The sequence below is a fragment of the Nuphar pumila genome, chromosome 6 (assembly GCF_984573655.1).
Source record: "Nuphar pumila chromosome 6, dmNupPumi1.hap1.1, whole genome shotgun sequence".
NCBI classification, from domain to species: Eukaryota; Viridiplantae; Streptophyta; class Magnoliopsida; order Nymphaeales; family Nymphaeaceae; genus Nuphar; species Nuphar pumila.
Window position 1 is genome coordinate 100250158 of NC_143254.1, and position 16492 is coordinate 100266649.

General features: G+C 39.2%; 1 protein-coding gene across 1 annotated transcript; it reads right to left on the bottom strand.

Moving 5' to 3' along the window:
* Positions 1-3376: 3376 nt before the first annotated feature.
* LOC149835403 (coatomer subunit beta-1-like) lies at positions 3377-15278 on the bottom strand. The gene is made up of 5 exons (XM_090008468.1): positions 15200-15278; positions 12994-15060; positions 5035-5544; positions 4750-4835; positions 3377-3946 (listed from the first exon to the last, which is right to left on the bottom strand). The coding sequence occupies exons 1-5, from the start codon at positions 15209-15211 to the stop codon at positions 3745-3747; spliced, it is 2877 nt and encodes a 958-aa protein (XP_089864594.1). The 5' UTR covers positions 15212-15278; the 3' UTR covers positions 3377-3744.
* Positions 15279-16492: the final 1214 nt, after the last annotated feature.

The following is a 16492-nucleotide window of genomic DNA, read 5'->3' on the forward strand; positions in this document are numbered from 1 at the left end:
TATTCGCGAATGTCGTATTGTATTTGTGAATGTCGTATTGTATTTACAAATATTTGTCGAATCTCTTTTTTATTGAAATGTTTCAAACTTCTTACAATGTTCCTATATATCACACGAACCTCAATAGGTTTTCATGTGTGAAGGGAAAAAATGTTCTAAAAAAACCGGACATCGATGATTTTGGATATGCGGAGATTTTTTTAAATTGCTAGATATAAGGTCAATAGATATACAGTCATTTTCTAAATAATACAATTCTTAAAAAAAAAACATGCACACGCATACACACATTTTGATTCTTTAACTACACCCCAACTACAATTCTCCAATTTCTAGCTGATATCGGTGGGCATTTTTTTAATGTTATTATATTTATATCACTGTGACAAAACGTTTAAAATTGCAAAATAATCTTCCCAGATAAGTTCCAACTAAGGGGTTCCTTATCCATGAATGTAGCAAATGCTATCCTAGGCAAAAATATAGATAGTTGGCAGGGTTCATGTGATCCATTTAAGTCAATGAAAAGTGATAAACATAGTAGAACAACCATAGCAACAACTAGTGATGGACTTGGTAAATGTTTCATTGTCCATCTGCTAAATGGAACCCTTGCCCAGCACTTATGTTTCACTGTCCATTTGCTAAATAGAACTCTTGCCCACAAGTTCTAGGCTCATCTCGTAGGTCCCCTCATGAATGCCACCAAGTTTATGCGAGTTCAAAAGTCACTGTTGTATGTCTAATGCCACAGGATTTGATGCCAATGAACCCAGTGAGAGAGGCAATTTTTCTCCATATATATTAAAAAAACAAGATGATCTTTCACGTAACTAGCACCAATTTTTATTATTAATACGATAACTGACAACAAACTAAAAACTACAACAGTCATTTTGTTGTTTTACTGAAGTTTTATCATTTTGTTTGATCGAAATCATGGCGCCTGATTTTTTTTAGGAGAGGTGTCTGATTTTTCTATGAGACAACTTACATAGTGCCTCATTTTTTCTGGCCATACTTACATGGTGCCCAGTTTTTTAAGGCAACAACTTAGACAAGTTAAATTTTTTATTACAATTTATATGACGTGATTTTTCAAGCAATAATTTACATGGATGCTTGTTTTGTTTTTCAAAAAATAACCCTACTGTTCTTATAAAATGGCACAAATAGAAAATGTCATCCTTCCCATGCCTAAAATTCAGTTTTCTAACTTTTAAGACATTTGTCTTCTTTGCAAGACCTCTTGACGCTCACATAAATATGTTGTGAACCTCTCGACGTTCGCACAAATATAATGTGAACTTCCTGGCATTTGCATGCAAACCTCATGACGTACTAAAAAATATGTTGTAAACCTACGAATGTGATTAAAATCACTTAAGAAATTCACACGATAGTTGTGCAGACATGCCGACATTTGCACAAAATCACCCAAGAATTACATAGAGTTGGAGGATAACACACAATTAGGGTTTTCTCGATGGACAAAGAGAGTTACACAAAAACATATAAGTATCCTAAAAAAACCAAAACTCTAAATTTTGATCAAGGATTTTGGCAAATTGCTGGCCATTTCTGAAATCTCACCATTTTACAAGGACAGTACAACCATTTTATATATTTTTTGGCGACACATGACGCCTGATATTTTCAAGCAACAACTTACATGGTGCCTGATTTTTTTTTTCAAGTGACACATGGCACCTAATTTTTTCAGGCGATAACATGGACAAATGGCTTGACCAAGGTGCCTAACTTTTTATGTGATAAAAGAGTAAAAAAACTAAGAAAAATATCAAGTGGCCAGATTAGATATATTTTGAGTAATGGATTGACCATGTTGACATATTTCTTTAATCTCAGCCAAAACAGGAAACAGTGCCAAAAGTGAGTGTCATTGTGAGAAGAAAAAACTCTTCAGCTTCTTGACTGACACAACACTGAAGAAAACAATAAAGACAATTTGCTTGAGTTACTCTGCGAGATAACAATGTCAGTTTCGTGGATTGGATCTAGCGTGGAGCTCATATCAAATGCAAGATTCGAACATAGAATCTGAACCCTTCGTTTTTTGAGGACTTGATATCCATATGGTGTAAACTGATGAATTTTTGGTCCAATTTCTGAAAGGATAAAAGGATTGCTAATCCTCAGTTCTAAAATCAGATCCCTCAGATGTAGGAACTAAGGTATTTAAATGCATCGTAAATACGATTGAACTTCCCCATCTGAATCAATCAGTAAATACAATTGAATTTCTCCATCTGAATCAATCAGTAAATACAATTGAATTTCTCCATCTGAATCAATCAGGTTCTGTCTGTGATACCCTAGCGGTTAGACAAGTGGAGCCCCGTTGGTTTTAAGATCTAAATATTGGGTATTGTATTTTGTCCACTTGACTCTACCGTACTTTCTTGTAGAAAGTAGTGGTTTCGAGCTTTATCTAATCTTGAACTCGTAAACGTGTCTAGCATAGTTCCTGTAGCATAAATCACGCATAGACCCATCATTTTGGATATACAAATGTGATTCTTTTTTTAATATTCACAACAGCTATTCACTTATTCACAAGAATGTCGAGGACTAACTTGACTCCAAACCACAGTACCTTCGCTAGCGTTCTTATAGCATGCAACTATGGAGGCTTGATGGACGAAGGTTCATATTTCTACAAGCACATGACCACCAATGACTACGGCTTGGAGCCACGGCCAGAGCATTGTGCCAGCATGACCAGTCTTTTAGGCCAATATGCACAGCTTAAAGAAACAGTAAATCTGATGCAGAACACACCATTTGAGCGCAACTCGACAATGTGGGGTGCACTCTTGGGTGCTTGCACTCCCTACGTTCAGCTGGCAAACATCTACCGTTCAGCCAGTAGGGAGTAAGGAAAGTACAAGGGTGCAGTTGGATTGATGTAAAAACTGAGGCAGTCTTTTTCACCGCAGGAGACAAATCCCCACATCTATATATGATAAATTGAAGGCGCTTAGCAAGGAAATGAAATCTATCGGTTATGTGCCAGAAAAGTCCGGTTTACAAGGACGTCGATGAAGGACAGAGAGGAGAGTCTTGCTCAACATAGCGAGAAGCCATATGTAGCATTCGGGCTACTTGAATTGCCCAATGGTGTGACTGCGAATTGTGAATAACCAAAGGATGTGTGTTGATTGCTATACAGTCTTCAAATTTATTTCAAAGGTAACAGGTAGAAAGATAACTGTAAGAGATGATATTAAGTTCCACAATTTCCAAGGCGGATTATCTTCATGTAGGAATTTTTGGTGAATAAATTTCAATGCGTCAATTTCTTATTAAAATCGGAATGACTAAAAATAAAGCTACAAATGTATAAGACCAGCAACTAGGAAAAAGCATGCTTTTTATAACGAAGTCCAACAAGTGAAGCATAATTCCCCGCTCTCCTTAAACGCTACAAACTGTCATATTACCTCTAAAGCATAAAACTACAAGTACGGTGTACCCATACTTGATTTAAACAAAAAAGGAATGACAACAGAAAAAAGCAGTCCTGTCAGAACTCAAGCCTCTCAAAACATCAGTAAAAGAATGGCTGATTTGGGAAGTAAAATGAACCAATAATTGTGCCACTACTGATGACAACAGAACACGATACCTCAAGCGAAGGTGATGAAAAGTGTCTCCAAAATAAGAAGCTCCCATCACAAATTCATGACGGAAGATTGATGATCGCATATATAAACAGTAGATCTAACCACCTTTCTGCTTGAGAGTGATCTTGTCACCTAGGCTTAGAGCTATGCCCTGTGTCTTGCTTCTGATCCTAATATACCCAGTAAGCTTACCATCTGCCTGCTTCTCAATGCTTATGTTCACCAGAGCATCCTCGCCAAAGACACTCTTTGCATAGAGATTAGCTGCTAGGTATCCACAATCACCCTCCATTGCACACCTAAAATCAGCAATCACAGAACATAATCATCAAAACTCTTCTTTAGCTAAAGAAAGAACAATTCAGAAGATGCATCTACTCAAAAGTAGGACTATCAGCACATGTCAATGAATGTATGAAACCCAAAATTAGCGACCAAGAGGATTCTATTTCCTTCCAAATAATTTTCCCATGCAGATGTCCTGGAGTCGATAAAGCTGCTTATAGTCTACATGTATTCACTAACCATCACATATGAGAGCATTCAAAAAGAGCATTATTATTCCAACACAGAAAGGACAAGATTCCTTTGGGATGATCAGTATTTAATTAGCAAAACTTAAAAGTGCAGGGCCATAGGGTCAACTATCCAGACTGTAATGCCAAAAGACAGGATTTAACAAACCTAAGAACAACTGTCAAATCTGATCTGCCAAAACCAATCTTACCTAGAGTTACAATTAGACAGGTGGGGTGGGGGAACATGCCAAGGGGAAAAGCAAGAAGACCCATTACTGAGCACTTTATGACTATAGTGGGAGAATTCCACCTGTGCTAGTCCTCCTTAACCAAGCTTAATTAAAAATAGGGAAAAAAGATACAAAAATGGGCAAACAAGCCAGAGAAAAAAAAAACTTTTTGCAAGTCCTGATTAGAGAAAGCAGAATAACTTCTTTATAACCTTGTCCAAGGAGCAATCAAATTGCTTGTGCATGATTTATAACGGATAACTAAATGACATGCTACTTTTCTCAGTATACAAAAAATTTAGCAATTCCTTCGTTCCTCTAAAATTAGGATATTGCTCAAAGAAATGAACTTACGGAGGTGTGAGGCATTTCATGTTTGTAGACTTAACAATGTGATCAAGGAACTCTTTCTCATCCTGAATTACAGTGTTCACAGCTACCTGTTATCAGTACAAGAGAATTTACCAGCAATCAAAACATGAGGAATGACAAGGCACAAACTTTCAGTTGCATCAACCACTTATTTAAGTGATTGTTACAACTTTGCACATGACTAACTTCCAAGATTTAAATTACTACAAAAAGAAATAACAAGTTTTGAGAAATAATCACTCCAAAAGTAGAGCATGAGAACAATACCTTGTTTTCCCATTCAAATTCCGCCCACATTGTTCTGAATGCCACATCAGCACAGGTAGCAGGAGATATGTAGTCCATGATATCAATGTGAATGTCATTAAGGACGACGACGGTGCGATCAAGCACATTTGTTGTCTCATAAACAATATTTCCAAATATAACACCGGTTTCAGTGGAAGAGACCTTTATGTTAGCACGAATCTGTTTGCTTGATGCAGGAGCCAATGTGTAATTTTGAGGGCGTTCCACAAGTTTAAGATCCCCCATCGTTGCCAGCTCCAAGCAAAGATTCTGCAGTGTATCTTTGGTCCGATTTATAATTGTGACATCAAGAACAATGTCATACTGATGTACAGTTACATAAGCTTCTGCATATACAGGGTCACTGAATCCAGTGAGTTGAAGAATGCGATTAAGTTTATTTATATCATCTCCATCCTTGGTGAATTCTCCTGTGGCCCTCTTGAGGTCATCTTGCACTTCATCTTCCAATTCAAGCTGGCTCATGCCCTGTAAAAGGAAACAAGAAATTATACTCTGTGAGAAGACTCAATAATGTTATTGCAAAAAAATGCTCATCAGAGGCAATTTATCGGCATCAATGACTTAAACGTGTCATTGTGCTTCAAATAGAGACAACATGAGATTAACCTTTATTAATTATTAGTTAGTTTTAAAGTTTTTTTTAACTCTATATAGAAATCCTAAAGCTTTAGGAAAGAAAAACTCATCGGCTGACATCAGCAGGTACCGTGGGTGTGAATCCCAAGGTAAGAAAACAATAGACTGGTAGCAAGATGAGAGCAAGAAGAGGAAAAAAAGACGGTCTTTTAAGAGAAAAGAAGAGAGTAAGAGGAGATAGAGAGAAGAAAGACAATTAGGAATGAGAAAGGAAAATTACCCTAAATGATTAAGATAAATTAAATATTTGGCTCTGATACTGTAATAATTTTTGTAGATGCTTAGGGAGAGAACAAAGAATGATTGGAGAGGGAGGGTTATTGCAATGACATGATCCAAAACTTGTTTTCTACTAAGAAATGTATGTAGATCAATATCTGTAAGTTTGATCAACAAAATAAAATAAAATACAAACACAAATTATGAAAACTGTGGTTCCTAGTAATTGTGTGTAAGTGCTCCTGGAGCACCTTATCATTACTCTCTCTCTCTCTCCCTATATATATATATATATATAATGCTATGGTGCTCCAGGAGCACCTACACCCACCTTGTAGAAATCATAGATGTAGGTTGCATCTTCTCAATCAAGCTTCATAGATGTGCTCAACATAGTTTCTTTGATAGGAAACATGACTTGGATCATGTTTTTTAACATAAAATAAAAATTTTTAAATCATGAAACTTTGGTACATTGTGGACTGTTGATTTTTAAGGTCTTAAAAACCTATACAATCATTACAATCATATGATCCAAAACTTGTTTTCTACTTAAAAATGCATGTAGACCACATCTATAGGGTCTGATGATTCTGATCAATAAAAAAACTCAAGAATTTTGAAAAATGAAAGCTTTTACTATGTGGGAGTAGGTGCTCCTGTACCACCTTATCATTACTATATATATATAGTCACTAGAATATGAGAACTAGAAATATGGGCATTTTCAAAGCTTTTTTTGCAAATCCATTCCTTTTCATGAGATAAATCGTGACTTCATGCGCAAGATTCAAAAGAAAGAAATTGCAGAGGCTTTGAAGAAAATGAAATCAAGAAGGGCAGTTGGCCCAGATGGTATACCTATCGAGGCTTGGAAATGCTTGGGAGAGAAAGGTTTAGAATGGTTGACAAATCTTTTTAACTTGATTTGGCGAACAAATAAGATGCCTAATGAGTGGAGGAAGAGTACTTTGGTGCCTTTATATAAGAATAAGGGTGATATACAAGATTGCACAAACTATCGTGGTATAAAACTCATGAGTCATACTATGAAACTTTGGGAGAGGGTGATTGAGTCTAGGTTGAGGAAGGTTGTCATGATATCGGAGAATCAATTTGGTTTTATGCCTGGAAGATCAACTATGGAAGCTATACATCTTCTTAGACAACTTATTGAAAGATATAGAGAGAGGAACAAAGATTTGCATATGGTTTTTATTGATTTAGAGAAGGCATACGATAGAGTACCTAGGGACGTTCTCTGGTGGACAATGATGAAGAAAGGTGTTTCTCTCAAGTACATTAGTATAATTAAAGATATGTATGAAGGAGTAGTAACCAATGTCCGCACTTGTGGAGGGGTGACAACCAATTTCCCGATAACGGTTGGGTTACATCAAGGATCTGCTTTAAGCCCTTTCCTATTTGCAATAGTGATGGATGAGCTTACGAGATCAATTCAAGAAAATGTACCGTGGTGTATGTTGTTTGCTGATGATATTGTTTTGATTGATGAGTCTAGAGCTGGGGTTAATGCTAAGTTAGAATTATGGAGACAGACATTGGAAGCTAGAGGTTTTAAGTTGAGTAAGAGTAAGACTGAATATATGGAATGTCGGTTTAGTAAGCAACGAAGTAGTGATGGGAGTGTAGTGAAGCTTGGTGAGCAAGATATACCGGTGAATGATTATTTCAAATATTTGGGATCCATCATTCAAAAGTATGGAGAAATTGATGGAGATGTAAATCATAGGATAAAGGTTGGGTGGATGAAATGGAAAAGTGCTACTGGAGTGCTGTGCGATCGTAGAATGCCATTGCGGTTGAAGGGAAAGTTTTATAGGACGACTATTAGACCCGCTTTACTATATGGTACGGAATGTTGGGCTGCCAAGAGACATCATATTCAAAAAATGAGTGTAGCTGAGATGCGGATGCTTAGATGGATGTGTGGAAATACAATAAAAGATAAGATTCGGAACGAAGAGATATGTAAGAAGGTAGGTGTTGCACCCATTGAAAATAAGATGCGAGAGAATCGTTTACGGTGGTTTGGACATATTCGGCGAAGGCCTAATGATGCTCCAGTTAGAAGGTTGGAGAAATGGGAAAATATATTAGTTAAAAGAGGTCGGGGTAGGCCTAGGAAGACTTGGATGGAGATGATAGGAAAGGATATGAATGCTTTGAACCTCACCGAGGACATGGCGTTGGATAGAAATGATTGGAGGAAAAGGATTCATGTGGAAGACCCAAAATGAATTTCTTTTTTGGTTCATATCGCTGACCCCAATTGTTTTGGGATGAAGGCGTAGTTGTTGTTGTTGTTGTTGTTGTTGTTGTTGTTGTTTTTGCAAATCCAACCATGTAGATGTACTTGGCACAGTAAATTTGCTAGGAACCAACTGTTGGATCATGTATTTTCAATGAAAAAAATGCAATTTTTGAATGCTTGAATATTTATGAAGATTACGAGCCATTGATTTTAAAGCCTTAGAAAAATCTTGTTTATGCATCGTAGTTGGATGATTCAAGAGCTGGTCCTTATAAAACCAAGCATGTAGATAATATCTGGTTAGATTTAAGAGTAAAGAACAAAAAAATCCATGAAAATTGCAGTTCACATGGTAGTTCTCATTATATATATATATATATGGCATGGGAAATGAATGCAGGAGATATAAAAACAAGAAATCTTAGGATGCTTGGCATCACATCAATGCCAAATATGGAAGTATTAATAATTCCTCACATGCTCCTATAAAAAGGCAGCACCAAGGTTCACGACCCACAACCAGAAAACCGAGTGACTGTGGACAATCCTTTGGATGAGAGAGAAGATAATGTTGAGGACTGTCCATGAAAAACTGAGAGACGACATCAAATGAGCAATCAGATTTGTATTTACCAATTTATGCAATGCTAGGTTAAATATGTGCTGGCTTCAGCAGTTTGTCTTTGCAACTAAAACTGATACTTTTCAAGGGCAAGAGACAAAAAGGTACTGCGAGGTGTCATGAAAGCAAAATATGCAGCATCACTCTCTAAACAATGATCTGAGAGAGGAGAAAGGTCAAGCATAGCAGCGCCATTCCGGTTCTGCCTCCTCTTTTCTATGAATAATGAATAACTTATGCTTTGGTGAGCAATCTTGTCTAGCTACACCCTAGGTATAAAGGTGGCTTCGTTAGAAAAAATACCATAAATCAAAGTTCTGAGAGAAGAAACACCACAACAAATTGTTGTAGTTGACTGGAGAGGTGAAGCACAGAACTTCAAATGAATGCATCAATATGTGGGCATCTAGAGGGTGGACATCCATTGTTTGCATAAAAAAGAAAAGTTAGACCACTTATTATGAAAGATTGTTATGTTGCCTATCAAGTTTTCTTTTTCCCTCTGTTTATCAAGGTGCATCATAATGAGGGACTTGATAGAAAGAGAGACTATACAAAGGCACTTGGCAATTTCAGTTCAATGCATCCCTTTTGAAGTCATCACAAGCAAAAGTTGCAGTTTGACACTTCTAATGTGAAATCTTCTCATATTTCTCTACTAAGCAGGTGATGAGCATACTTATTAAGGTGAACCCAGGACCATCTCCTCGTGCAGGTTGCATGGCTAAGCATTCGTCCAAATGCCTCCTTACAGTGCATCACCAGCCCTAATTAAAGTGCACATCTACCATTCAAAAGATATTAAAGACATCCCCATATTAAGTGGCCAATCAATGTGTATTGAGCCGATTAGTTCTGTGCCACAACACTCTTAACTTCAATTTATCCACATAACTGGTTGCTTCTTAGTTTCTCCTTTTATTGGGATGGTGTTCACTCATCCTACCCTTGTCTTCTGCACTAACTATGCACTTGCTTAAAAAGACTCAATTTGCTTACCAAAAAACTAAAAATAATTTTGCATCACTACTAGAACATATTCTTATAGACAAGGATAGTTACTTTCTAATGTTATTAAAAAGCTTCAAAATATGGAACATTATCAATTAAAAATAAGAAATTACACTAGGCACCAAAGATCTGACCATAACTTCATCTCCTATCTGTTTGGGAGCCATATTTGGGATGGCATCTGGGGGATTCACAGAATTCTCAATGCCCTCCGTTTTAGTGGGATCCTGAAGTTGGAAGCCACCCAAAGATGGGAGGGAATTTGGCAACTCCAAAACCCCTACCATCTCTCCATTCCAACAACAACCTCTTGAGGATCTTTGGCGGGTTCCATCTTTAGCGGTGTTGAGTCAGCGGCCCAACTCGCGCTACTGTTCAGTCCTGCCGGGTTACACTAATCTTTCTTTTTCATTGTGTGGAGATGGGTACATGAAGAATAGGAAAAGGGATTGTGTATCATATTGTTTAGGCATTCCAAATCGGAAGATGGGTGTGGAGTAGGGGTGGCAATTTCTGACACGACCCGCCAACCCGCCTCTTAGGCGGGTTCGGGTTGGGCTTAAGCCAACCCGTTTAATAAACGGGTTGACCCACGCAACCCGTTTATTAAACAGGTCGGGTTCGGGTTGGGGGTATGCCAACCCGCCAACCCGGCTGACCCGTTTAATAAACGGGTTAGGCGGGTGGGTCAACCCGCCAACCCGTCTGCCCGACCCGCCAACCCGACCCGCCAACCTGCCAACCCGATCCGTCAACCCGCCAACCCAACCCGCCAACCTGATCCGCGAACCTGAAAATCCGTTCACCCGACCCAACCCATTTATTAAATGGGTTGGCGGGTCGTGTCGGGTTACCCGTTTATTAAACGGGTCGGGTTCGTGTTTGCCACAGCCGACCCTTTTAATAAACGGGTCGGGTTCGGGTTGAGGTATGCTGACCCGCCAACCCGACCCGATTGCCACCCCTAGTGTGGAGTGCTTGAGTGAGTTGGACTGGAGCCTGACCCGCATTTAGGATCCAAATGAGATCTGATCTTAATAATCTATATTAAAAAAATGCCAAAATTAGATCATAGGTCTAGTCAACTGCAATCCATTTGAACAGCCTTGCTGCTAGTTTGTTCATTGTACATGTATTTTGCACATTCCCTGGAAGCCTATCCCAATTCCAGGGAGTGTGAAATCACCTCTGGAACTTGTGTTAGCTTCCACATAGGTGATAGATTTGACATATCCTCAAACTTTCAACTCCCATATTTACAAAATCTTGGATTTGTCATCTCCATCAACTACAAGCGCCCAAGCAAAGCCTTACTCTGTTCATGATTTCATATGTTCAAAAGTTCTAGCACTTCTCAGTTCTCAAGACCTTGTGCCTGAATCAACCTTAACTGATCTATGTCAGCAATGAATTATATATCGTCTACAATAAACTGGCAAAGACAGAATTTTCATACATATCTTTCTTAATCATGCATAAAAAGAATTTTTTTATAAAAGAATAGTATATCGTGAATAATATCATAAACTAGAAAAAACAGACACAGTACGTCTTACACTGATTTGAAAAAGACTAGCCACAATATGAAACCTCGTAACATTTCTTGTAGTTCAACTGGATGAAGGGTGCATATCAACTTTAGGTTTGGTACACATTGACAAAAAGGACATGGAACTTTGTCAGTATAGCACAAAACCCGAAAAGATAATTGACACATGATGTGATATTGATCCCAAGAGCTTCGTCTGAAAAATACAGTCACATATTGCGGATATTTTAAAATATAACAATATGGTCATGATATGATGGATGAGAAAGAACAATATCACAATAAATATAAAATATTGGCAATTTAATAATATCACAATGCTGTTGTGAAAATATCATGATATTTTTTTTACTTATCTTAATTTTCCTCCCTTTTTGTTCCAACCTTTTTGCCTTTTTGTACACATTTGCAAGAAAAGCAAAAGCAAAATATATTATTCTTAGCTTGCATATATTGTTCTCTAAATGAAAAGATTTTCTACGATTTATAGAAAATCAAATAATACTTGAGACTTTGCCCCATTGAGATATTGTCGAGACAAGTGCATGTGACTATGGCATAATAAATGGGTAACTCATTAATGATATATTGTAGCAGGTTGAATCCATCTGTGTTTGACTGAAATGCATCTAACGTGAACACTGAACAGATATCACTCTTCTTACAAGTTAATTATTCAATGCATTAAACATATAACAAGATCATTCTTTTAGACAAATATCGCTAATCTAAGTTTTAAGATGAACTTCAAGATTATTCACTCTATGATAAAGTTTGAACAACATAAAAAAATCTTACTACTTAAAATGACAGGTTATTTGCTGTGTAGGTGTCTTTTTAGAGATGTTGAAAACTTTTGTTATTATGCCCCTTGTCACACACATATAAGATAGAGAAAGAAAGAATAAAATGAAAGTGTCCATAAACTTAAGAGACAGAGTAAGATAGGTAATTAGCTATGTATACATTAACAAACTCCTTAAAGTAAGGAGAGAGAGAGAGAGAGAGAGAGAGAGAGAGAGAGAGAGAGAGAGAGAGAGAGACTTCGATCTAAGCCCTCCATTAGGAGGGTGGTTTTGGCTAGTTTGTGTGTGTGTGTATCCAAAGCAAAAAATATCACAATACTATCAATGTCATTTGCTTGGAAATTTCATTTTCACATTTTTCAACATTCAGTTTTAATGCTATATACTTTTATCATGAAAATTGGAGTTTTTTCAGAGATTGTCCAAAGAACAACTTATTTTTATATTCACCCAATGAAAAGCCTCACTGACATTATTGTGATATCAAATTGTATCTATCTGCGGCCGTGATACCGATACAAATATCATCTCTATGCTTCATCTATGTGCCATTTGATTAACCTAAATAAGATACAAAATGCATATTAAGCACCTTTAAAAGGGTAATTGAGTTCAGAACTTGCATTAATCAAGTAATGTGCACCTCTAACATGCCATGACAATATCTCCTGGTTGTAGTCATAAACAGGAAGCATATGTAACAAAGTCATGCATGATAATTAACAATAATTTTTTTGCCGATAAGAAAAATCAAACAGCCTTAGAAGAAAAAGAAGCAAGCAAAGGGGACTTTTACCTTTCTGCTTTTCAAGTGATAGAAGTCAATCAGGTCATCTGGTTGGGCATGGGATATTTGAGCCTTTGCTTTTATCTCCTCCGATTCACGGAATTGCTTATCAGAAAGCATCTTTACAAAACTTTGCCGACAGGATTGCAACCATATCTTCCGAACCTCATCACCAGTATTACACAGTATCCGCAAGCAGAGGAAAATCCTATCACGAGAATCATTGTCAATAGGGTGAGGGAGAAAGGAGGACTCACCAAGCTGCAACATAGAAACCATGATAAGTAGAACTCCTGCAGAAGTTTTATTCACTTCCACTTTCGACGAATGCACCTCCTCCAGTCTCAGAACAAGCTTAGTCAAAGTACATGCCACAACTGCAGCAAGGAAGAAATCACCACTAAGGATCAGTGATCTCAAGTTCCCAGTGGAAGTCAATGATCCCTGGACAAGGGTAGGTGCTGAAATGGCAGTTTCAGAGGCAGCACTTTGTGTGGCATACGTTCCGTCAGCTAAAATTGCAGGCCTTCTAGAAGATACTGTAACTGAGGTTGGGTGCTGTGGTTTAGACGATGCCAGCCCTTTTGTATCTGCATTATCCCCATCCTCCGCTATGGTGAAGAAAGGGAGATCGCCCAGACACTGCTTAACGGTTGAAATGCCATTCTCAACTTCAGATGCTGAGAGGCAATACTCACCAATGATCCAAAGAGCACACGAGCAAACCCGAGATGAACGGATCTGATAGAATGTATCCAAAAGCCTAGTGATTATTGACACTCTAAGTTTCGGATTTGTTTCAATGATCTCCCGTACAAACACAACCACATCCATTGCAGAGGCAACATTGCTATCGCCCAAGAAATCCATCAAAAGATGCACAACAGTGCTGGCCACTTCTGGGAACTTAATTGCACATGAGTGGATTGCTTGAACTAGCATCTGGCGGTATTCCCCATTCTTCTCCAGTTCTGCACTCTGTGTTTTCACAACTTCCTTCTTAAGGGTAAGAACGACCTCATCAACGTTTCTAGGAGTGATCAACTCAAGCACAATGTCAAGCGTCTTCCTCCGAATGTCCACATTGGGGCTAGAAAGCGCCCTCAATATGTCCATAATCATATCGACCATAACTTCCCTGTGTGAAGTCTTCAGCTCGTTCAGCCGGTCAAGAATGATCAGCTTCACATTGTTATCGCTTTGAGAAATAAGAAGCTGGCAGTAGGTATTTGCAGCCGCTCTAATAGCGGTGGGTGCCGAAGAGAGTGAAACAAGTGTACCAGCACACTCATAAACCACAGCAGCCGAGGGTGCATTCAAAAGGGAAATGATGATCTTAATGTACCTACCTTTTTCACCGGAATTGGATCTGCAGACCTTGCGGATCAATTCAAGGACCACCATTTGTAGCAATTCTCCCCAATTGGGTACATTATCCAGGTGACTCAACAGGTAATTAATCGCCCGATCCTGGGCACACGTAAAAAGCATGAGGAAAGCATTCCTCTTGGCAGACGGATCTTGCTCCGTAGCCAGCGCGCGTTCGATGCTCTCGGGAGCATCCACCAGCAATTGCTCCCCTTGAGGAAGCTTGAAGACCGACATGATCGCCAAAATCGCGTTCCTGCGAACAAACGGATGTCGATGCTCCAGATTTGACAGGATGGACGGGATCAGCGGCTCGATGAGCTCAGCTTCGTTCAGTCGGCAGAGGAACCGAAGAGTAACCCCGCGGATGTACTCGTTAGGATGCTGCAGATTGTTCCTCAGGTTCTGACAGATCAGAATCATCTCGGGAAGGATCTTCCCCTTGGTGTCGGTCTTGTCGATGATCTCCAGGTACAGAAGCAGGAGTTTCTGCACCGTGTGATCCTCCGACGGCAGGACGTACCGAACGATCGTGATGAAGAGCTGGGGAAGGGTCTCTCCGTTGAGCAAAAGCATGATCGAATTCTTCAGGGCGTCGATTTTCGCGGAGACGTCGTTGCCCTCGAGGGCGGTTTTGATCTCGTTCGCGAGGGCGGGAGTGCCCTTGTCGAAGTGGACGAGAAGGCTGCACGATTTCTCCATCTTTTCCTGCAAACCCTAACCCCAATTGTCGAAATCCTACAGGGAAGGCCGCAGATCTGATACGAAAACCCTAGTTTTCCGAACCACCACCGCAACTACAGATCGACGGGAAGGAAACGAAGGAAATTGTAGATCGGGAAGTTACCTTTACGATCATCAAATTTCCGGGACTCTCCCGGAGATTTCGGAGAACTCCGCCGGAAACCGTAGGAGAGATCTGAAGCGAAGGGCGCACAGGGAAAATGAAGAGCGAAGGAGAGAGTGGGGACTGAAATGGAAAAAATGACCAAGGGGGAAGTTTTTGTTTTGTCCTTCTTATACTGCAAAATACTCCGTCACTCCCCCATCTCACAAAATATTTTCGTTTAACCCCTTCCCTCAACTGACGCGTGATTACTGATGAACCAGGTCGGATATGACCTGATCTCGACCCGTACCTATCCGATAAGATTGGGTTTGTTAATAAATAAATAGGTCCAAAACAGAATTCAGATCATATTAGATCCTATTAATTTATGGAGCCAATTTTGATATAATAAATTTCATACCAAACTCATGTCCGATCCGAGTTTCAATTGAAATCTACGATTTTTAAGGGACCCTAAGTACGACACGCAAAGCTAGCGCGACTAGACTTTGATCCTAAGATGGTTTAACCGTGTAAATATTAAAAAACATAAAAAAATTTACTTCACCAATTTTGAGCTGCGTCCGGATTATGTAATCCATATAGGGGTCCAATATGGTTTTTCCTATAGTATGCCCGATCAGACCTTGATACTATGACCTTAAAGTTGAATTTGGATTTTGAGGCCATTTACACGCCTATGTGTAGGGGTGGCAAAAATCTGACCCGACCCACCAACCTAACCCGCCAACCCGCTTCTTAGGTGGGTTCGGGTTTGGCTTAAAAGGGTTCGTGTCATAAACGGGTAGACCTGCCTAACCCATTTATTAAACGGGTCGGGTTTGTGTTAGGGGTATGCCAACCCGCCAACCCGGTTGAGCCATTTAATAAATGGGTTAGGCGAGCGGGTCAACCCGTTTACCCAACCCCAACCCACCCGCCAACCCGCCCGCTACCAGTCCACCGACCCGTTTACCCGACCCGACCCGTTTATTAAACGGGTTAACAGTGTCGTATCGTGTTACCCGTTTAATAAACGGGTCACGTTTGTGTTGATGTATGCTGACCCGCCAACCCGCCGACACGACCCGCCAACCCGACCCGATTGCCACCCCTACCTATGTGTGCGCACGCATCAATAGTTTGGATACGAGATGAGCTGCTTGGAGTGTTTTGTTCGGCTCAATTCATATAGGTTTGTTATTTGTTAAATAGTAATAAATATAGTTTAGATAATGCATACTTTAATAAATAGATGAAGTGTTTGGCCTGCAAGCAACATGTTTACATTTAAACCTTACAATTGCGTTC